This window comes from Mirounga angustirostris, unplaced genomic scaffold, assembly GCF_029215605.1.
Source record: "Mirounga angustirostris isolate CCGP_5_RB_7025 unplaced genomic scaffold, mMirAng1.0.hap1 SCAF_4, whole genome shotgun sequence".
NCBI lineage: Eukaryota > Metazoa > Chordata > Mammalia > Carnivora > Phocidae > Mirounga > Mirounga angustirostris.
Window position 1 is genome coordinate 64,431,472 of NW_026991712.1, and position 23,335 is coordinate 64,454,806.

At 41.1% G+C, this 23,335-nt stretch overlaps 2 protein-coding genes across 11 annotated transcripts in view; one reads left to right on the forward strand and one right to left on the reverse strand.

Moving 5' to 3' along the window:
* The window catches only part of ARFGEF1 (ADP ribosylation factor guanine nucleotide exchange factor 1), a 146,715-nt gene extending 133,300 nt beyond the window's left edge, over positions 1 to 13,415 (forward strand). For all 4 annotated transcript variants that reach the window (XM_064588245.1, XM_064588246.1, XM_045896442.3 and 1 more), the window contains 6 exons: positions 2,171 to 2,303; positions 5,859 to 5,998; positions 7,491 to 7,659; positions 8,903 to 9,041; positions 10,009 to 10,126; positions 11,574 to 13,415. In XM_064588245.1, the coding sequence (XP_064444315.1) occupies positions 2,171 to 2,303; positions 5,859 to 5,998; positions 7,491 to 7,659; positions 8,903 to 9,041; positions 10,009 to 10,126; positions 11,574 to 11,738 (864 nt within the window). In that variant the 3' untranslated portion in view covers positions 11,739 to 13,415. The remainder of the gene's footprint in view (positions 1 to 2,170; positions 2,304 to 5,858; positions 5,999 to 7,490; positions 7,660 to 8,902; positions 9,042 to 10,008; positions 10,127 to 11,573) is intronic.
* A 603-nt stretch (positions 13,416 to 14,018) lies between these two features.
* The window catches only part of CSPP1 (centrosome and spindle pole associated protein 1), a 161,164-nt gene continuing 151,847 nt past the window's right edge, over positions 14,019 to 23,335 (reverse strand). For all 7 annotated transcript variants that reach the window (XM_064588253.1, XM_064588252.1, XM_064588248.1 and 4 more), the window contains 2 exons: positions 17,513 to 17,651; positions 14,019 to 14,879 (listed from right to left, as the gene is read on the reverse strand). In XM_064588253.1, the coding sequence (XP_064444323.1) occupies positions 14,671 to 14,879; positions 17,513 to 17,651 (348 nt within the window). In that variant the 3' untranslated portion in view covers positions 14,019 to 14,670. The remainder of the gene's footprint in view (positions 14,880 to 17,512; positions 17,652 to 23,335) is intronic.

Genomic DNA, 23,335 nt, shown 5'->3' on the forward strand with positions numbered 1-23,335 from the left:
GGGAGCCTGCTTCTCCCTCTGCCTGCCTCTGTCTCTCTCTCTGACAAACAAAATCTTTAAAAAAAAAAAAATGCAGTTCCCTTTTCATACTGCCCCCTTCAGCCACAACTTATGTTTAATGTTGTGATGTTTATCCTTCCAGCTGTTTTCCATACATTTTGTATATAGTTAATATTAATTATATGTGGTTTTTGAAAAAATGAAATCTTGTTTTGAGACTAACATTTTATATTTGGAATAGCTAAGAGATGTCTCCACTTCGATACATAGAGATTGCTTTCATAGGAGCTCCTCCTTTTCCAGTAAAGGGTCCTTTTCTTAAAGGGGAGGTGTGGGCATATTTCTGGTACACAGCTGTTCTAAAAAATGCAAAGATTACCAAAAAATCATCCTCATTTACATTGATTAATCAGAAAAATTGAGAAAGCAATATGCCTAACATTAAAAAAATTCCTCTGATACAAAGGAGACTTTAAATCCCCAATACTGTGACCTAGTTTTTGTGTACATTTAATTTCCTGGGGAGAAGCTTCTTAGAAATCATCAGAATGTTCAGAAGAGCCAGTGCCCCCCAAATTTAAAAACTAGTGCCTTAAAAAAAATGCTTTCCCTTACATTCAGTAGGACAATGCATTTTTTATTCTGTCAACTGATTAATTTCCCCCCTTAAAATATACTTCTTAAAGTGTACAAGTTAAAAAGAGACTTTTTTTTAATAGTTAATTTTAAACAATAAACATTCCCTTAAAGGACTACAAATTTGGAAGTGTTGTTATATGCATTCTTCCATTTAAGTTTTTATCTAAAAGTGCATTATAGGAAGCCTGGGTGGCTCAGTCGGTTGAGTGTCTGCCTTTAGCTCAGGTCATGATTTCAGGGTCCTAGGACCAAGTCCCCCGAGTTGCCCGGGAGTCTGCTTCTCCCTCTTCCTTTGCCCCTCCCCCCTGCTCATGCTCACGTGCTCTCTCTCTTTCAAATAAATAAATAAAATCTTAAAAAAAAATTTTTTTTAACTGTATTATAGTCCATCATGGCCAAAGAAATTACCCAACTACTCTACTGGGTCTATATAATTATTATTAAAGGCCTCCTGTGTATTAAACATGAAAACTACAAAGATGAGTAAGAACAATTACAACAGTAATAATATGGCTTTAGATTCGTGTAGCACTTCACCATTTAAAAAATATTTTCACATTTGATCCTTTCAGCAATTTTTTGAATCCAGTTTGGTACATTATCCCCGTTTTATACGGAACAGCAAATGAAAAATCAAACTGTGATATTTTAAATCTAAGTTAAAATACTATTTTGATTAGCACTGTTTTGGGGAATGTAAGCCCCTGCCTTCTTTTCAGAAACCCAGGTGAGGTCGCTTCCGGCTAAGGCTGTTAGGTTACAGTTCTCCGTTCCTCTGGAAACCACGTTCTAGATTCTGTCCGGAGTGTGTTGTATTGCTGTAACAAAATAAAGCTCGAACAGTAATGCCAGCTATCACATATTGTCTGACACTGTGCTAGTGCTTTGCATTTCTTACCTTATCCTTCATAACTTACAAGGAAAGTGTCCTCTCCATTTTCAGTTCAGAAAATCTTAACACAAGAGGGTTCTATGCTCTTCCAAGGTTATACCTAATGCTGGAGCAAAAGTCTGGTGTAGTTCTCTTGGACTTGAACTTGAGCTTTTCTTCATGACACCACGCTTGCAGTTAGTCACCTTCTCACTGACCTTTCCGGTCGCCAGTTCCTGTGGATGACAGAATGTCTTTCCCTAAACTCACCCCTACAAAGCTTTCCTGAGCACCGCCTACACAAAGCTTGCAGAAATGTCCCCCACCTCTGCCACATACGTGTTCTGTTTAAACAGATTTCATGACAGTTCGTGGATATTGCTGACTAGCTTTTCCTCACAGTGAAGCTTAGCATTTTTATCTATTGCTTTTGGGTGCTACCAGGCCCGAAACGAATGAGGGTTAGAAAGGAAGCTTTTCTCTTAAAGACTGTCAGCGTAGGTAACTTTAAATAATTTTCTCCTTGTGTCTGTAATCACACTGCGTAGAATGTCCTTTTCGTAGTGACACACGTAATTTTTTTTTCAAAAACATACTAGGAATTGTTTTCATCCTTAAGCTTTATTCGTTGTACTTACAATGAATTTTTTGTTTTATTAGGATACAATATCACAGAAATCTGTAGATATTCATGATTCTGTTCAGCCAAGATCTGCAGATAATAGACAGCAAGCACAATTGGCTGCTGTCTCTACTGTGAACGAAGAAGTCAGCAAAATTAAACATACAGCAAGTGAGTTATTTCTCCTAATAAAAACAGTGTGTTTTGTTTTGTGTAGGTAAAGGATGAAATGTTTGCTTTTACTTTTGGTATTAACAAATATGTACTATAATTGATGGTGTGTAGTCACTTTGTTACTGTGTGTGTTCCAACTTGGACATTCACTAACACCTGTAGTACCAGCTTTTTCCACAAAGGCTTTTCGCTAATGTTTGTGTCGGACACATGAGTCTTTTCTCTCCGTTCCCTTCTGCATGTCAGCCCCATATCCTTTCTGCAAAAGTGGGGCCTGAGGGGCCTTTCTCTTATAGTGCTTTCTAAGCAGGAACACCCAGCTTCCTGGGGAGCCAGCCTTCTGTACACTCAGCTGCCTCACCCCACGTATCCTCTGCTCACCATCTTAGTTCTTTTCACAAAGAAGGGGAACCCCTTCTGTTTTTTTACAAAACTGATCCAACTTTGTTTACTGAAGGAAAATTATAACACCAAGGAAAAGCTGCCTCCTCCCTAGAAGAAAACAGGACAGCTCTAATTGCTTTTATAAAATGAGGTGAAAGTCACAGAAGAAAAGTAACCATTTTAGGGGCACCTGGGTGGCTCATTTGATTGAGTGGCCAGTTCTTCCTTTCTGCTCAGGTCGTGATCCTGGGTCCTGAGATTGAGCCCCGCGTCGTTCTCTGCGCTCAGCAGGGAGTCTGCTTGAGATTCCCTATCTCCCTCTGCCCCTCCCCCTGTGTGCACACACTGTCTCTAAAATAAATAAATCTTTAAAAAATAAAAGTATTTTCAGTACATTCACAGTGTTGTGCAATCACCCTAATGATTAGTGATGGTAAAGCATCTTTTCATGTGCTTATTGCCGTTTGTATGTCTCTGTGGAGAAATGTCTATTCATGTCCTTTGCTCATTTTTAATTGGTTTGTGCCTTTTTGTTGTTGAAATGTAAGTTTGTTACACACTCTGGATACTCTACCTGTATCACATATATGATTTGCAGATACTTATATTCTGTAGTATAAATCTTACGATTTCTTTGATAACATCATCTTATGCAGAAAGTCTTTAATTCTGATGAAATCCAATTTACCTGTTTTTTTCCTTGCTCTTGCTTTTGGTGTCATAGCTAAGAATCCATTGCCAGATTTAAGGTCATGAAGGTTTTACTTGATGTTTCCTTTTAAGAGTTTTATGCTTTTAGTCCCTACATTTTTAATTTTAATTTTTTTTTTCGGGGAATTTTTTATTAATGCTAGGTGCTTGTTCTTGAGAGAAGACAGATTTGGTATCCTACTTGAAAGAAGTTTCCAGCTTCAGTCACTGTGTTTTGCTAACTTCCTAAAAGGGAGATAGGTAGTGTTGAGTGGCTTATTTTCATTTTTGATTCCTGTTCTCTGGAGAACAGCAGTGGCTTGTGCAGGAATCCATGACAGCTTTAGTCTGCACTGGAACATGCCATGAGGACAGAATAGTGAGTGACTTCTCTATCTCTCAGCCCCAAGACTGAATTTAAATGTACTTAGCTTTGTAAAGGAAGGGCCAGGTCATCACACATTAGAAAGTTTTCACATGGCTAATCCAGGAATATGTCTTTAACTGGAGCTGCTTCCCTACCACCCTGAGCTGAGGACCCATGCTTCTTTCCTTCTGTCAGACACCCTGTTCGTTCTCCCCTTGAAGTTCTTTAGGAAAAGTTCACCATGGGATTGACGACTCAGAATAGGTGGAGCTGGGGGAAGAACAGATGGCCACCATACTCCCATGAGCTCTTTCATTAAGTGGACAGGTGATGGTTCCTCTGTTGAATGAGGCGGCCATCTGCAGTCTGACTCCTCAAAGAATCGTAACACGGACTGCAGGGCAACTAGCTCATTCTCTCTGTACACTTTCAGAAAACATCACTGCCCCATCTAGCCTCGGCTCCGTACCTGCTATCCCACATAGTTCATCTTTGCTTAGCTTGGGTGAACCAGTGACATGGTCACCTAATAAACCTTGGCAGTGTCAACCAACCCGAGTTGTAAAATTTGTCCAAATAGATATTGTCCCCAAACATGCTGCTGGTCATTGCTAGTGAGTCTGAAGTTAAGATCCTTATCCTCCAAGGACACCAGAAAGCAGGGGAGGCCCAGCTTTGCCCATTCGATCAGAGTGGAGCCTCCTCAGCCATACTCTCAGTTCACCCTGCTGAAAGCTCTTCCGGCCCTTAGCGGCTGATGTTAGAACTAACGAGGACACATCTTGTCAGACGTCAGCCCACTCCCAAGTCTCTCTGGGAGCTCCGGCTGTGCTGCCAGGAGTCTCCTGCTCTAGGAACTGAGTTTTAGGACTGGAATGGGGGAGGGGAAGGAGCGACTGGTATGTGTCAGCTCTGACTGAGGTAGAGGGCTAGGAAAAAGACACTGAAGAGGAGACAGTCTGTGGGACTTGTGGCTTCTTTGTTTTGTTTTCTTTTTCTTTTTTCTTTTTTTTTTTTTTGACTTGCGATCTAGTAGTAAGTGTTAAATACAACAGCATTTCTGAAAACTACCTGGAAAGGAGCCTTTATTAATAACCTCAGTAAGAATAAATTTATGCAAGTTGTTTTGCTGCCCCTAAAGTCCCTAAAACATGAACTTAAGTTCCACAAATTGGTGCCGCAAAAGGGAATTGGTAATAAAAGCAAAAGTAGAGACTGAAGAATTGTAAGTCAGCCACTCCCCTGGGGCAGTCATCTGCCTCCCGGAAGGCTCACTGGAGAAGCTGGCGCTGCCAAGGTCTCGCAGCATCTCAGGAGTTGAGTTCTTTCTGACCTTGCGCTTCGGCATTTGGACAGTGAAATGCAAAGTTCTTCTCTGAGCATGTCCTTATAGGCTGGTGGATTGTCAAAAACATCTTGCTGAGCAGGTTCGTTCAGGCTAGAAGACTTAGCTGTGTTTCATCTTGCCTGCACAGTGTGGAGAACATTTTGTTACTTCGAAATGCGGTTAGTTTTGTGATCATGTACTTAGCATAATCTTTTTATAGACTTCTTTGCTTATGGATGCATTTGAAAATATAGTTAGCTACAACTTCTAACCTGGATTCAAATAAAATGTGCTCTGATTAACCCACAGTATTACCGCATTTGTCAGAATTTGTGGCTGTCCCTCACTTCCTTTCTCACAGATTCAGTTCCTATTGTTTTCTTTTGGTATATATAGGTTTTTACATTACCTATTTCAAAGGTCAAACTTGAGTTCCAGTAAATGCTATTAAAGTCTTAGCTTTTAATCCATTTGTTACATTTTATTAAAGAGTAACCTAAATCTTATTTTAGAAGTTGTAGTGGGACCTTTCTGAACATTATTTACTGCTCTAAGTCCTTGGGAATATTTTTATTTAAAAAATTAATTTTGTAAGGCTTTTCTAAAAATTGATTAAACTTTTATTGAGGAGTGCTTATGTGCAAAAGCAGTATGTTCTCAGTGTGATATGTGCAGGTAACCTTCATACATATGAATGTTTCCTTAGCATTGTAATGTCATAGATATTATAAAGGATTCAAAATAATTTTTGTTTGCATGTGCATTGGGGTGGGTTTCCTCACAGAATTTCCAGAACAAAAATTGTTTGCCGCCCTGTTGATTAAATGTGTTGTGCAGCTGGAACTCATCCAGACTATCGACAACATTGTGTTCTTCCCAGCCACAAGCAAGAAGGAAGATGCCGAAAACCTAGCTGCCGCACAGGTACGGATGTGGGGGGACAGCAGCTTTTACATTGAGGAGGAAGTTGGCTTTCACAGTCTGGACTTTAGAGCAGAGGTCACACTAGAGATTTGATTTGGGGGCTCTTCATCACAGAAATGTCATTTTAAACCATGGGACTGAATGACATGCCCTAGGCAGTAAGTGTGGACAGCTGAGAGGAGGGTTGCCGACTGAGCCCTGGGGCTTCCGTAGTTAGAGCTCCTGGTGATGAAGCGGCTGGTTAAAGAGCTCAAGAATAAGAATCCGTGAGGCAAGGGGAGAGCAAGAGACAGTGGTGTCCTGGAAGCCAAATGAAGAAAATGTTTTAGGAAGAAGGATGTGATCATCTCTGTCAAATCCTCAGTGGGTCAAGTAATATTTCATCTGAGAATCGCGCCCTAGCAATTTGGTAGACTTCAGTGACCTTGACATTGCATTTAATTGTAATGTTGAGGACAAAAGCATTACGGAAATGGGTACAAGAGAGGAATTGCAGGCAGAAAATATTGATAATTCCATCAAGGGGAGTTTTGCTGTAAAGGGGTACAGAGAAATAGGATAATCACTGGAGGAGGAGGAGGGGGTCAAGAGAAGGGTTTGCTTTGTTTTGTCTTTAAGATTGGCAGTATTGCAGCATTTTCCCTGATGAGAGAACTGAATGCAGAAGACAGGGGCAGTTGCAGAACAATCTTTTTGAAAAGTGAACGGGGACGGCATCTAGTGCCAGCTCCTGGGGGGTTGTCTTGAATGTAAGCCCTGGCCGCTTGTGCATTGTAATAGGAAAGCAGCGAAGTGTGTGGGGTGTTAACACGGGAAGGTTGGTCCATTTGCTCTTGGGAGTTTGTGGGAGGTCTCTTCTGATAGAGGGCAGAAGAAAAATCATCCACCAAATGAGGTTGGGAAGAGAGTTTTTTAGATGCTTGGAGAATTGAAAACATGAGCTAGTCATCCAGGAAAGCAGACTAGGGCAGTGCAGGATTGCTGGGCAGCACCCAGAGCCCACTGGATTTAAAACCAGTCTGTTTTCTCCAGTCGTGTTTGCTGTGTGGGTGGCGATGTGGAGTAGGCAGTTTTGCCAGCCAGTTAATCTAAAAAGAGTGAGGGATTATGCAAGAGAATAATTATAACTGGAGCACATGGAGTCTAAACTGGTTAATAAGAGAAGAGAGGACCTAAGTGGCAGGGAGGAATAGTGAAGGGCTGTAGGCTCTGGCAGGGGAAGAGCTCCTGGAGTCAGGAAATAGGAGGAGGGAATTGGAAAGATAGGAGGTGGTGCCGGATGACTAGGATGCATAGAAGGAAGATTCTGGAAGTTTAATGACAAAAGATAGACCTTTCCCTATTTCCTGTTGAGGTAAAAGAGATTAAGTTCAGTTCTCTTAAAACTGATCTTTGGGGGAGCACTGAATTCTAAACTTACTAAAATTTGTGACTGTGTGTGTGTGTGTGTGTTTGTGTGCATGCACGTGCTGTGGTGGTTTGTTTTCCAAAGAGAGATGCTGTGGACTTTGATGTTCGAGTTGATACACAGGATCAAGGAATGTACCGCTTTTTAACATCACAACAACTTTTTAAGCTACTGGACTGCTTATTAGAGTCCCATAGATTTGCAAAAGCATTTAATTCCAACAATGAACAGAGGACTGCTCTGTGGAAAGCAGGTAAGCTGCACGAGTATCACACTTTCGTGTTCACTGTTAACGGTTGTGCACCAGAGGTGTGCGTTTATCAGAATTCATTACTGTACAGTTCAGGTGTATGCATTTCACTGTATGAACTTTTTACCTTAATAATAGTAGGAAGGCCTAATATAATACATATATAATATAATGTGTAATATAGTAAGCTGCTAGGGGCAACTTGTTTCCCACTTGTTTAATCAATCTGTTGTTCGACTGATTTGACCATTCATTTTTTCGTCTTGTTCACCCAACCTGGACCTCCCTGTCGATGCTGTCAGCACACTAAAAGCTGCCCTTTTTTTAATGAGAAAAAGTGTGTGAAGGTCCTAAACATGAAATCCTTGCATGTGTATTCAAATGACTTCTCCATACTTATCTGGGAGTGGCCACACCTCAGAATGGAAGTGAATGTTCTGAGGGAGGGAGGCATATTTTTGAACAAGTTGGAAAATTTAAGTATCATATAATTATATAAATATAATAATTAAACTGACATCTAATTTTTTACTTAAGTAGTTATTTGGTGCCTATTAGGTAAAAAACAGTGCTGGAAGAATGAAAGGCAGCAGAATGTGAAGAAAAAAAGGGAGCTAATGTTTATTGAACATCAGACTCTGAAATAGTGTTGGGTACTTTATATTTGCATATTTTATTTAATCTAAAATGATCGTTTAACCCCTAATGAAGCCCATGGCTTGTTCCTCCTCTTTCCTTTACAACCTAACTTCTGGGAAGAGTAGTGTATATTTTTTCCCCTTTATTCGACTCAAGTTGTTGCTGCCATTCAACCAGGACTGCTCCTGCTAAAGTCACCAGGTTCCACGTTTGCATGCGCATTGGACCCTTCACAATGCTTGGACCCTTGGCCTGATGAAACCTTCTTCCTGCTGAGGGGTCTGCCCCTGTTCACCCAGGAGCCCTCCTCTCCTGTAAGCTGTATGGAGCTTTCAGGTGCAGTTTCATTTGAAGAGTTCCGCTTTCCCAGGCCAACATTGTTTTGTACCTCCTATCCCCCCAGCTGGAAAGGAGGGGAAATTTTCCACATAGAAATCGCCTTTAGCTGGGCCTCCCCCACGGTCTCGAGGTGTGTCTTCCCTGTGCGACTCCTTCCCTGTGGGCCACCTCAGGGCTGCTGAGGCCCTGGGTTCAGGGCAGGCACAAGATGTGCCTTCACACAAGGCGGTTTTGTCTTTCTGTAACATGCAACTTCCCTTCTCCACAGGCTTCAAAGGCAAATCCAAACCTAACCTTCTGAAGCAGGAGACGAGCAGCCTTGCCTGTGGGCTGCGCATTCTCTTCCGGATGTACATGGATGAGAGCCGCGTTAGTGCCTGGGAGGAGGTCCAGCAGAGGCTTTTAAAGTAAGACTCTTGGCTCAGTGTCTGCCTTTGGCCCATGTGGCTGCGTGGTACAGAGGAGGAAAGGGCCACTAGGTTTGCACTCATGGCAGAGTCCACATCTCAGGCCTGCTGCAGGACCATGCAAACAGCTTGGGGCCCAAGGAGGAGATTGTGAAAATTAGAGAGTCTTATAGATGGACGCACTTTTGCACAGTTGGTGACATGAGCAAATCATGTCTGTTGTTGCCGCTGTGGGACAGGAAGAAAGTTTCCTAAAATTTAAAACTTCAGAGTTTTTAGGCTTTTTCATGCCACAGATAATCGCATTTTTATGAACCAATCATATGTGAAAGTGAAAACCTGCCTGCCTGCATTTAGTTTGAAAGAAGGTTTGATGTTTTGTTAGTGTTACTTTTTTTTTTTGCATTCTTTTACTTCATGACAACTTAAGATTCTGTCCTTTAAATTTTAAACTCATGCTAAGAATGAAACATGCCATTCAGAAAGACTGCTGTCTTCTGCATTGTATTTTTGTGTATTCTCAGGGAATAGATGTTCTCAGAGACCAGTTAAGTACATTTTAGAACTTCAAGAGATGACTTAGTCCCTGTTTCCCACTTTACTGATGAGACTTTTAAGACCCAGAAGTGTCTACACCTTCACAGTGAGTGAAGACCCACCCGATTTCAGCCCCGGTTTCTTGATGCCAGGCTTGGACGTGCGCTGCCGCACAGGGGTCTGAAATTCGGGGGACCTTTTAGAAAATGCGTTTCCTGATACATTGCACTGGCTTCTTTTAATGTCCGGTTTTCTTCCTAATTTGAAAAGGACACGGTTATGTTGATACTGCGGTTAGTGTTGGCAGGCAGACTGTACCCAGTTCCTGAGAGTTAATAGTCCCTACCCGCCTCGTCCCAGCGGTTTTCTCTGTGAACACCCGTAGCCGCACGTATGCAGCACATGCCAAAGTGAGCCCTTTCTGTTACAGTGTCTGCAGCGAAGCCCTAAGTTACTTCCTTACTCTGACGTCAGAGAGTCACCGGGAAGCCTGGACTAATTTACTGCTTTTGTTTCTAACTAAAGTTCTAAAGATAAGCGACAGTAGGGTAAGTATGAGATGTCTTCTCCAGCCCGGCATTTCTAGCCTGACCAGCATCAGGCTCAAGCGGGAGGCAGGGGCGCCGGCTTGCAGACCCATCGCTCGGAGGTAGATCCAGCAAAGCCCGGGCTGTGGTGCCACTTTGTCCTGGACCACGGTGGCCCGTCTCCGCATGGGCCCTCAGTCTTCTCCCTCCTCACCCTGCTTGGTTCTCTAAGCAGTGACTTTGTAGGGGAGTCAATAAAGAAGGAATCAGTGTCCCTTTGGAACACTCTGACCAAGCTGCTGGGTCCCCCACACTTTGCAATTCCCATCCTGACCCCTGAAGTCTGTCCTCCATTTTGAAAACTGTCACCCTGCCCAACCTCTGGCCCTGGACTCTGCCCCTACCGGGGTCCCAGGCCTGTGCTCCAGGCTTTAGCCATTCCTTTGGCATATTTATTGGTTCCATGTAACACAGAGGCCCTAGTGAATAGGCCATAAACTCATTTAAGAATATGAAACCAGTAGAAATGATGATAAATTAAAAATATGTAACTAAATATACATAGTGCAGATTTTCAAAAATATGCATTTCCCTCTTTAAAAAATACAGCAACTTACAGCTTATATACTTGGAAACGGGTTGCCATGATCCCTGAATTGGTTTAAAAATGTCTAGTGAGGTAGCCTGAGATTGGGGTCACAGTGATGTACGGGGCCCCAGAGAGGCTGTGTGGTGTCACTTGGTGCCATACAGATGTTTGTCCCAAGTCGTGCTCTAGTCCACATGCATTTCCCTCTGGGCTGGATAAAGCTTGGAGAAGTGACCTAAGGCATCAGCAGCCACGTGGCCAAAAAGGACTCCAAACCCCAGTCTCTCTGGTTCCACCGTGGGCTTTCGTGCCACCATCAGTCACACTGCTACCTAGTCCCTCATGGGGTGTGGAGAGCAGCAGAGAGAGCGATTCAGATTGAGGAATTCCAGCAAACACGACCACAGTACATCAGTTGAACTGTAAATGTGGGAAGTCTGATCTTTGCCTGGAGATTGCAATTTTGTATTGCACTATTAGGTAGAATTTTCCATAAAAATTAAAATTTTCTTTAACAAGATTGTTTCGATAACCCATAGCTTATAAAAACTCAGCTGTGGTTCCTGCTTGTCTTACTTTTGCTTATTATCCAGAAAAACAATGATAAATACTAAAAGTTTGTCATAAGTTTGTCAAGGAAATGGAAATGTTTTTCAAAATAAGGATAGCTAAGTGAATAATGTTTGTATTGAGTCTTTTGAATACTTCTCTTTCAGTTCCATAATCAGTATAGTCCCTGCTTTATGCAGATGCCTTTCCTCTGTCTTCACTGATCAGTGCAGGCCCCAGAGTGGTTTGACGCTAAAGGCATTTGAGCTGCTGTGGTTTGGAATGCAAGCATTACTAATGGAGAAATTTATTTCCCCCCCTCCCCCCCAGTTTAAAGCTCATGCATCATTCTACTACCCTCTCTTATGTGAAATTATGCAATTTGACTTGATTCCTGAACTTCGTGCCGTTCTTAGAAGATTTTTTCTGCGAATTGGAGTAGTTTTTCAGATATCACAACCACCTGAACAGGAACTTGGAATAAACAAGCAATGATGGCAACTTGGTATTGTTCTGTTGGCGTTTACATCCCTCCGCTCTTTAAAAGGACCTTGGAGCTGAGGTTTCCTACCTGAAAAATGGTTTCTCTGAATTGCGGTGTCTGAGGGTTACTGGTAAAGATGCTTAGAACTGTAACTCAAACTTGCGCAACGCTCCAGTCCCTATTTAGTAATCTGGTGGATTCTGTTTGTCATGTTGGGCTCATGTTGAGCAGAAAGCCTGTTTCCACAGTGTCAGCTTGTGTTCATGTGTCCTTTCCCTGTCCTTGGCGGCAGGGAGAGCCCCACAGTTTTCGGCAGGTGTGGAAGTAAAACTTTACCCAAAGAACTATAGATGTAAAGATTTGAACTTCTGCAAGAAGTACAACTCAGGAGAGCTGTATTTTGAAGGATAAAATGTTTATAATTGGGGGGGTGGGGGGAAGAAGAAGAAATTATTGTTCATGGTAAAAGATATTTAGCAACTATGGTATTCTTATTCTGAAGATTTTTGCACACTCAGGCTATCTGAGATACTGGTAATCATCCTTCTGTGAAAAATGTACAGAGATGCAGGTCTGTAATATAAAAATCTTAAACATTATATAGTTCTTCCTGCACTGTTTTATTTTAATTTCTTTATTTTCTTATTCATTTGCTAAATACCTATAATATTTTGTCAAATGCACTAAACATTTGGGTTGAACTTTTTGTCTTTTTTATTTTGTGGGGGTTTTGGTTTTGCCCTTTTTGGTGGGGGGGGGGGGGGTTGGTAATTTTGAGGGTTTAACATGCCCAGGAAGCTGTTGTGGCTGACGCTTGTCATGATCAACAACAAAAAAGGTAGAAAATACTCCTACTGACCTAACTACCTGTAATATACTTCTCTTAGGGCTTCTAAAGATGAGCCATTAAAATAGAGTTGATTCTTCATGGACCGAAACTTGAATCACTGCAAAATGAATCTAGGTTGCTGTCACTTTCTTTTTCTTTTGGGTGGCGGGGCTTGATGTAGATTTTACTCTGTGTACAGAATTTAATGTTGAATATGTTAAAATAACAAATCTGGCATGGTTGGGGGAGTTAGATTTACTGGAAATGTATTCATACTGTGAATTGTGCTCTGATGGTTAAAAAAAGACAAGATTGTCAAGCATTCCGTATTAACAGTGGATGTAGAAAATTTTTTCAGATGGATAAAATGTATATGGTACAGATGTAAAGTTTTCTATGTAAAAAAATTCTGTACAACTTTCTGTACAATACTGATTCTCATCTGGCATATTCTAATCAGGTTATAGGTCAATAAAGTTTTTGGATTATTTCATCAGTGCAATCAAAACCTGTGTAATCTATAGCCCCATGTTTCATTGATCCTTTCTTTGTTAAAAGCCGAACAACTTAGGAATATTCTTGGCCAGAACTACAAATTCAGTGTTGTTCTTTTGGCATTAGGATCGTGCTTTCTCAGCCATAGGATATTCATAATTAAAATTTTGTGTATTAATAACCCAAAATAAGGCTATACTGTGTGAATGCTGAGAGAGCTGAAGTCCCTTTTGGGGCAGTTTGTCAGGGGGGGCATTGTGTGTCCTAGGAGTCAGTTCAAGTTGTATGGTATGATGGCATTGAGCGAAAAATGGAACATGTCAAGATAATGATGGTGTTTAAAAATAGAAGTGTGCAGTGTTTGCTCTCATACCGCTCTTAGATGAGTTACTGAACAATGCATTTATAGGTGTACCGTATTTACTACCCCCCAAGACAGCCCTGTGCAAGCCCAGCTGGACACTAGAGCTGGGAGTCACCCACCTTGGTAGATGGAAACCGCCCTGACCTTGCTGATGGGTGTTTGTTTCAGAGGATGGGTGTTTCAGATGAAGATATAACAGGAAAAATCATCTTCACAGTAAAATAAACAACGGGTAGGTTACAAAATTGAGTATAAAATGTATGGCTAAAATTCAAAATGGAGAAATTTCACATTTGCAGTAAACTTGTCAATCCTGTCCGTCATTAGTTCCATCAGTGGAAATGTGCAGGAAGTAGTACCTGGGGGTGTTCTCAGCCATCATAATGCTAAAGAAAGACCAAAGAATTATTTCCCAGAATTTGAATTAATCTTTCTTTACTTTTTTAAACGTGATTAAGGAGTGATTAGGAAGACTGACTCACTGATCCAAGGGTCCATGGTGATGCAGTCTCTGTCCTTGGCCCCTGATGGTCCTGTCTTCAACTTCTAAAACACCTCGTCTAGAAACCTCAATTCCAGTTAAAATAAATAAATTGACACTGGTAATAAAAAATAATTTATTTCTATCAAGTATTTAAGTCATATAAATTAGTAAATAATGCCTTCATTTGCATAAACATAGAGGCAAAAAGATGATGTGACATTTAGTTTATGGCTCATGGGAGTAAAATCAGTTACGATTCCCCCATCATTTATACTGAGCAGCTATAAATGACATGGAAATAACTAGCACATTTGATTCATTACCTAGCAACTGGAATACAGCTACAACGAATGTATTTATTACAGGAATTATTTTGAATAGCGATGACTGTGGCAAATGTACATACAACAAGTGTATTCAGGTTTTACAATACTGTTAAGACACCTCTTTTATTCACCTTATCTTAGTGACAAGCAGAATTTAAAATAATGCACATATGGTAATTGATTCCAAGAGTTCATTACCACCCCAATTTATGGCAAAATTGTGCAAAAATAATTCTAGGTAATCCTATGTTATGTAATCATTGCCTTTTATTTATGTACATAATATATACATCATTATACATCATGGGAAAAAATACACCTTATATACAGATGAAACTTGTGTAAGTAACTTCAGGTAGGGGCCAAAAGTAGCACACTTATTAAAGGTTCTGATTTGACATTCCTTTCACCTTAAAAGGCACTGCTGGGTCCAATGCAGATTTATTTAACCGTGGGCAGTAGACAGGCCCTGCCAGTTGTAAGTGCCTGGTTTTCCAGGAACCTGCTGCTGCTCCTGGTTCAGCTGCTCAGCCATGAATTGTTGCAGCGTTTCTGAGGTGCCTGGGCGGAGCCAGGGCTCAGTTGCTACAGAGTTTGATCCATCGTCCCCCACGTGTTTCATGTCATCGGGGTCAAGCAGTGAACTCTCATCGTCTAAAGGAGGCAAGAGGAATAGGACTCAGGTAACACTGGTGCAAGGAGGTGAAATGAACACAGATCTTCCTGTAATTTAAGCCATTTCAGCCCTGCAGTTCTCCATAGTATTTATGTTCTACAAAGTAGTTTTGTCCAGGCCCCACATTTTAGACGGAGGAAGAAGATGGTCAAGGGACTAGGTGACTCCATGGTACCAACACCCACAGGGATTCCAAAGATAGCAAAGTAGAGGGTGCCAAACATTAAGTTGACTGTAGAAGTGTACGCAATCTTACAAAACTTTTAAATTCAGCAAAGTTTTAGAAATACCCCAAACCTGTTAACAGTGCTCTAAGGAGATGAGATTACTTCCATTCTTGCACCTAATAGTAAGAGTTTGGTGTCTACTCCATTAAAAGGTAGGTCCTTAAGTTTCATCCTTTAATTGAATGTACTCAACTTCTATCTCTGTATTTTACTTACTAGATATAATAGGAAAATCTGTCTTCCTACCCTGTGATGTCATTTTTATTTTTTTTAATTACATCTCCCGGTCTGTGAAGGATTAGCCCAGCAAAGGGATATGTGCAGTCAATTTAATAATCAATCCACATCGTACCAGAAGCTCCTGTTTGAAAGGACAATGTTAAAAAGTTTAGAAGTTGAAAACCCGTAAGAGATTCTTCAAATGCTCTATTTTTCTCAATTTAAATATATCCCTGTTAAATATTAATTACCCTTACTGGCTCTAAAAGAAATTGAGGAATAGGTAATCCTCAGTGCAGATTTAAAGAACTGTTTTCCGGGGCGCCTGGGTGGCTCAGTCGTTAGGCGTCTGCCTTCGGCTCAGGTCATGATCCCGGGGTCCTGGGATGGAGCCCCGCATCGGGCTCCCTGCTCGGCGGAAAGCCTGCTTCTCCCTCTCCCACTCCCCCTGCTTGTGTTCCCTCTCTCGCTGTGTCTCTCTCTGTCAAATAAATAAAATAAATAAAATCTTAAAAAAAAAAAAACTGGGCGCCTGGGTGGCTCAGTTGGTTAAGCAACTGCCTTCGGCTCAGGTCATGATCCTGGAGTCCCGGGATCGAGTCCCGCATCGGGCTCCCTGCTCAGCAGGGAGTCTGCTTCTCCCTCTAACCCTCCTCCCTCTCATGCTCTCTGTCTCTCATTCTCTCTCTCGCAAATAAATAAAAAAAAAAAACTTAAAAGAACTTTTCCCACTGGTCCCCATTTTTTCAGTATATGATGAAAAGTACTGCTCCCATCAATTTACCATATGTGCTCATATTTTTTTTTTAAAGATTTTATTTATTCATTTGAGAGAGAGAATGAGATAGAGAGCATGAGAGGGGGGAGGGTCAGAGGGAGAAGCAGACTCCCCGCTGAGCAGGGAGCCCGATGCGGGACTCGATCCCGGGTCTCCAGGATCATGACCTGAGCCGAAGGCAGTCGCTTAACCAACTGAGCCACCCAGGCGCCCCATATGTGCTCATATTTGAAATGGAATTGCCACCAGAACATATGACACCTTGACTGCTAGAGATTGTAGTATAGTTTTAAATTAATAAAGATAATTGCTATTAGAAAATTACTGTATGTAGCTTAACAGACTAAAGGGAATTGTCCCAAAAGAGCACTCTACTGTTTGCCAAAACTAGTATTGAGGGGCTCACTAGCTGCCTAAGGAACCATCCTGTCTGACTGTGCTTGCTGAGCACCCTTCAACCTGCTGGTCACCCAAGCAAGGAGAGACAGTGAAACCATAATAAAAACACTAAACCCTGGCTTCTATTTTTTTTTTAAGATTTTAGTTTTTGACAGCAAAAGAGGGAACACAAATGGGGAGCGGGAGAGGGAGAAACAGGTTTCCCGCCAAGCAGGGAGCCCGATGCAGGGCTCGACCCCAGGACCCTGGAATCATTATCTGAGCCGAAGGCAGACACTTAACCGACTGAGCCACCCAGGCGCCCCACTGGCTTCTAAAAAGAAACATTAACCTGAGGCTACTTGTTTTGTCTATGGCATTGAAAGCCAAGCAAAAAAGCAAAAAAAAAAGTTCTTTGTAGTACTATAAATTCATAATAGATGTGTTACCTAAAGAACTCAAAAGTTGTCAAGTTAATTTCTCACTTCAGTAAGGGGAATGAGATGCTGATACTAGCCAGCATTTTCCCTGCTCAAAGCAAAGAAAGGCTGGATATATTTAATAAAAATTTCATCTGTTTAGAATCCACTCAAGTGATGCCTGGGTGGCTCAGTCGGTTAAGCGTCTGCCTGCAGCTCAGGTCACGATCCCGGGGTCCTGGGATCGAGTCCTGCATCAGGCTCTTTGCTCAGTGAGGAGCTGCTTCTCCCTCTGCCTGCCCCTCCCCCTGCTTGTGCTCACTCTCTCTTGACAAATAAAATCTTTTAAAAAATCCACTCAAAAAAGCATACCCTCGGGTAGAATCTGATGCAAAGATGATCCCGAGTCCCAAGTTTTCCTGGATAGTGTCTATGGTTCTAGGCCTTACAACTCAAACGGATTTCAAAATTCATTCCATCTCTCTCCAACCCACCTATCCCTGCCCCGAGCCAACAGTGAAAATTTCCCTGTAAACAGGTTTGAGTTCTTACAGATAATAGTCCATTAAGCATTAAGACTGGCCATTTACCTGTATTAATAGGTTTATTCTGAAGTTCATTCAGTCTTCGCATCCGTTCCTCATTTTTCATTCTAAGCTGATCAATATTTATACTGGACACAGATTTTAGAGAGAGACCATCTGGTGGCATATTAGGATGACTGTTATCCTACAATTAGAAAAGAGAATTTTAGAAACAATCAGTAACAAATCTGTGAACCTAAAAATATTCTTGCCCCTGATAAATGTATAGTGTGAGGAATAAAACAAATGGAAATCTGTAGCATTTATATTCTAACTCCTGGTGTTTATTCATGCAGGCTCAGATGAAGATACAGAATTTGTGATAATATTTAAATGCTGCCAGGCTGGGTGAAGGTGGGGAATTAACAGAACCCAAAAGGTAAAAAGTGAAACAACAGGGGCTAAGAATCAATTAAGCTACAGTAATCAAGACAGGGTGGTAATGGCATAAAGACAATGGAATAGACAGTCCAGGAATAAACCCTTAATTTATGGACAAAAGGGCCAACAAAATTCACTGGGGGAAAGACAAGCCTTTTCAATAAATGTTATTGGAACAACCCAGATTGTCCACATGCAGAAGAATGAATTTGGACCCCTACACCTCACATCAATTGCAAAAATTAGAGTGGATCACTGACCTAAATTTGAGAGCAAAACTATAAAAACCCTTAGAAGAAAACAAGTAATTTTCATGATGCTGGGTTAGGTAATGGTTTCTTGATAAGACACCAGAAGCACAAGCAATAAAAAGAAGATTGGTTAAGTTGGACCCCATCAAGAAAGTAAGAAAGACAACACACAAAATGAGAGGAACTATAAAAATCATACATCTAATAAGGGACTTGTGTCTCGAATACATAACTTACAAATCAACAATAGACAAACTGATTATCAAATGGGCAAAGGAGGGCGCCTGGGTGGCTCAGTTGGTTAAGCGACTGCCTTCGGCTCAGGTCATGATCCTGGAGTCCCGGGATCGAGTCCCGCATCGGGCTCTCTGCTCGGCGGAGAGTCTGCTTCTCCCTCTGACCCTCCTCCCTCTCATGCTCTCTGTCTCTCATTCTCTCTCTCTCAAATAAATTAAAAAAAAAAAAAATGGGCAAATGATTTGCATAGACGTTATCTTCGAAGATACTGAACATCATCAGAGAAATGCAAATCAAACCCACAAGGAGGCACTACTTCACACTCCCTAGGATGACTATAATAACTATAATAAAAGTAACAAGTGTTGCCATGATATAGAAACTGGAACCTTCATCTGTTGCTGGTGGGAGTATAAAATGGTGTAGCCACTTTGGAAATCAGTCTGGCAGTTCCTCAAAATGTCAACCATAGTTACTCTATAACAATTCTATTCCTAAGTATATATGCAAGAAAAATGAAAATCATCAGAAAACTTGTACACAAAAGTAGAAACAATCCAAATGTCCATCAAGTGTTGAACAGATAAACAAAATGTGGAATACCCATTCAAAGGAGTTACTCAGCAATAAAAAGGAGGCAAGTACTGACATGCTAAAACTTGACCACATCTCATGTCTATGTATCCAAAAAAGGCAACTACATAGAGGCAAAGTAGACGTGGTTGCTGGGGAAACAAGTTACTGCCACCTAGTAAAGCTATACATGTAATAATGCTAATAATAGCATTTGTCCTTTGTGGACTTGACAGTGCTAATGGCTCATGTATATTAACTATCTCCATGTCACATATATAAGAAAACACACACAGTTTAAGAATTTGCCCAAAGTGGTCTACTCAACAAAGTACATATCTCAACAATGTCACAAGGGCTTTTTACTAGTTATACTATAAAAACATTTACACACATTCTATGAAAAGAATATGGGTTGAATATCAGCCTTCCTGTGGAATGTGACCTTGGACAGGTTATCCGACCAAAATACTAGAAGATGCTACATAGTAGGCTTAGGTGTCCAAGTCTTGGACACCTAAAGTGTCCAAGCAGACTTCGCAGTAAATGTTTTCAGTTGCTTCTTGTACCTTCTCTGAAATCCAAATATTCTGCAACAGGGAAGGAGGAAGACTAGGGCGTGGAACAAACATTGCTGAACATTCTGTACTAGGCTTATAACCACACTAGGAGTTAGGAAAATACTACCTCAAGCCAAGGTACCAAAGTTCAATGACCTGCCTAAGCTTAGGGAGCTAGGTCAGGTGGTAGAGCCTACATTTACACCTACAGTCACCTCTTTCCAGACCAAGTGCACTTTCTTTACTGGACCATGTCAATTTATATTATTTTTATGTATTTTTAAACACTTTTTAAATTTAAATTCAATTAACAGATAATGTATTACTGGTTTCAGAGGTACAGGCCTGTGATTCACCAGTCTTACATAATACCCAGTGCTCATTACATCACGTGCCCTCCTTCATGTCCATCACCCAGTTACCCCATCCCTCCGCCCCCCTCCCCTCCAGCAACCCTCAGCACTTTGTTTCCTATGATTAAGAGTCTCTTATGGTTTGTCTCCCTCTCTGGTTTCATCTTATTTTTCTCCTCTCTTCCCCTATGATCCTCTGTTTCTTAAATTCCACGTAACAGTGAGATCATATAATTGTCTTTCTCTGATTGACTTATTTCGCTTAGCATGATAGCCTCTAGTTCCATCCACATCATTGCAAAAGGCAAGATTTCATTTTTTGATGGCTGCATAATATTCCATTGTATATATATACCACATCTTCTTTAGCCAATTATCTGTCAGTGGACGTCTGGGCTCTTTCCATAGTTTGGCTATTGTGGACATTACTGTTATGAACACTGGGGTGCAGGTGCCCCTTTGGATCACTACATTTACATCTTTGAGAAAAATACTCAGTCGTGTAATTGCTGGCTCATATGGTAGCTCTATTTTTAACTTCTTGAGGAACATCATATGGTTTTCCAGAGTGGCTGCACCAGCTTGCATTCCCACCAACAGTGCAGGAGGGTTCCCCTTTCTCCACATCCTCACCAACACCTGATGTTTCTGGACTTGTTAATTTTAACCATTCTGACTGGTGTGAGGTGGTATCTCATTGAGGTTTTGATTTGGATTTCCCTGATGCTGAGTGATGTGGAGCTTTTTTTCATGTATCTGTTGGCCATTTGTATGTCTTCTTTGGAGAAATGTCTGTTCATGTCTTCTGTCCATTTCTTGATTGGATTATTTGTTCTTTGGGTATTGAGTTTGATAAGTTCTTTATTGATTTTGGATGTTAGCCCATTATCTGCTATGTCATTTGCAAATATCTTCTTCCATTCTGTTGGTTGTCTTTTGGTTTTGTCAACTATTTCCTCTGCTGTGCAAAAGCTTTTTATCTTCATGAAATCCCAATAGTTAGTTTTTGCCTTTCTTTCCCTTGCCTTTGGAGATGTGTCTAGCAAGATGTTGCCGCAGCCGAGGTCACAGAAGTTGCTGCCTGTGTTCTTTAGGATTTTGATGGATTCTTGTCTCACATTTAGGTCTTTCATCCATTTTGAATCTATTATTTTGTGTATCGTTTAAGGGAATGGTCCAGTTCAGTCTTCTGCATGTGGCTGTCCAATTTCCCCAACACCATTTGTTGAAGAAGATGTCTTTTTTCCATTGGATATTCTTTCCTGCTTTGCCCAAGATTAGGTGACCATAGAGTTGAGGGTACATTTCTGGGTTGTCTGTTCTTTTCCATTGATCTTTGTGTCTGTATTTGTGCCAGTGCCATACTGTCTTGATGATGACAGCTTTGTAATAGAGCTTGAGGTCTAGGATTCTGATGCCACCAGCTTTGGTTTTCTTTTTCAACATTCCTTTGGCTATTTGGGGTCTTTTCTGGTCCCATACAAATTTTAGGATTATTTGTTCCAGCTCTGTGAAAAAAAGTTGATGGTATTTTGATAGGGATTGCATTGAAAGTATAGATTGCTCGAGGTAGCATAGACATTTTAACAATATTTGTTCTTCCAACCTAGAGCATGGAACGTTTTTCCATTTCTTTGTGTCTGCCTCAGTTTCTTTCATGAGTGTTCTATAGTTTTTTGAGTATAGATCGTTTGCCTCTTGGGTTAGGTTTATTCCTAGGTACCTTAGGGGTTTTGGTGCAGTTGTAAATGGGATCAACTCCTTAATTTCTCTGTCTTCTCGTTGTTAGTGTATAGGAATAGAACTGATTTCTGTGCATTCATTTTATATCCTGCCACTTTGCTGAATTCCTGTATGTGTTCTAGCAATTTTGGGGTGGAGTCTTGGGTTTTCCACACAGAGTATCATACCACCTGCAAAGAGTGAGAGTTTGACTACTTCTTTGCTAGTTTGGATGCCTTTTATTTCTTTTTGTTGTCTGATTGCTGAGGCTAGGACTTCTAGTACTATGTTGAACAACAGTGGTGAGAGTGGTCATCCCTGCCGTGTTCCTGACCTTAGGGGAAAAGCTCTCAGTTTTTCCCCACTGAGAATGATATTTGCTGTGGGCTTTTCGTATGTAGCTTTTATGATATTGAGGTATGTTCCCTCCATCCCTACACTGTGAAGAGTTTTAATCAAGGAAGGGTGCTGTACTTTGTCAAATGCTTTTTCTGCATTCATTGGGAGGATTATATGGTTCTTGTCCTTTCTTTTAATAATGTAGTGTATCACAATGATTGATGTGCAGATGTTGAACCACTCTTGCAGCCCAGGAATAAATCCCACGTGGTCGTGGTGAATGATCCTTTTAATGTACCTTTGGATCCTACTGGCTAGTATCTTGGTGAGAATTTTGGCATCCATGTTCATCAGAGATATTGGTCTGTAATTCTCCTTTTTGGTGGGGTCTTTGTCTGGTTTTGGGATCAAGGTAATGCTGGCCTCATAGAATGAGTTTGGAAGTTTTCCTTCCATTTCTATTTTTTGAAACAGCTTCAGAAGAATAGGTATTAATTCTTCTTTAAATGTTTGGTAGAATTCCCCTGGGAAGTCATCTGGCCCTGGGCTCTTGTTTGTTCGGGGATCTTTGATTACTGCTTCAATTTTCTTGCTGGTTATGGGTCTGGTTCAGGCTTTCTATTTCTTCCTGGTTCAGTTTTGGTAGTTTATTCATCTCTAGGAATGCATCCATTTCTTCCAGATTGCATAACTTGTTGATATATAGTTGCTCATAATATGTTTTTATAATTGTTTTATAATTTTATAATATGTATAGTTGCTTTGGTATTGGTTGTGATCTCTCCTCTTTCATTCATGATTTTATTTATTTGGGTCCTTTTTTTTTTTTTTAAAGATTTTATTTATTTGAGAGATAGAGAGCACAAATAGGCAGAGAGGCAGACAAAGGGAGAGGGAGAAACAGGCTTTCCTGCAGAGCAGGGAGCCCGATGCGGGGCTTGATCCCAGGACCCCGGGATCATGACCTAAGCTGAAGGCAGACGCTTAACGACTGAGCCACTCAGGCGCCCCAAACTTCTTTTTTTTTTTAAGATTTTATTTATTTATTTGACAGAGAGAGAGACACGAGAGAGGGAACATAAGCAGGGAGAGTGTGAGAGGGAGAAGCAGGCCTCCCGCCAAGCAGGGAGCCCGATGCGGGGCTCAATCCCAGGACCCTGGGATCATGACCTGAGCCGAAGGTAGCCGCTTAACCAGCTAAGCAACCCAGGCGCCCCCCTTTTTTCTTTTTGATAAATCTGGCCAGGTGTTTATCGTCTTATTCTTTTTTAAAGAACCAGCTCCTGGTTTCATTGATCTGTCCTACTGTTCTTTTGGTTTCTATTTCTTTGATTTCTGCTCTAATCTTCATTAGTTCTCTTCTCCTGCTGGGTTCAGGCTTTATTTGCTGTTCTTTCTCCAGCTCCTTTAGGT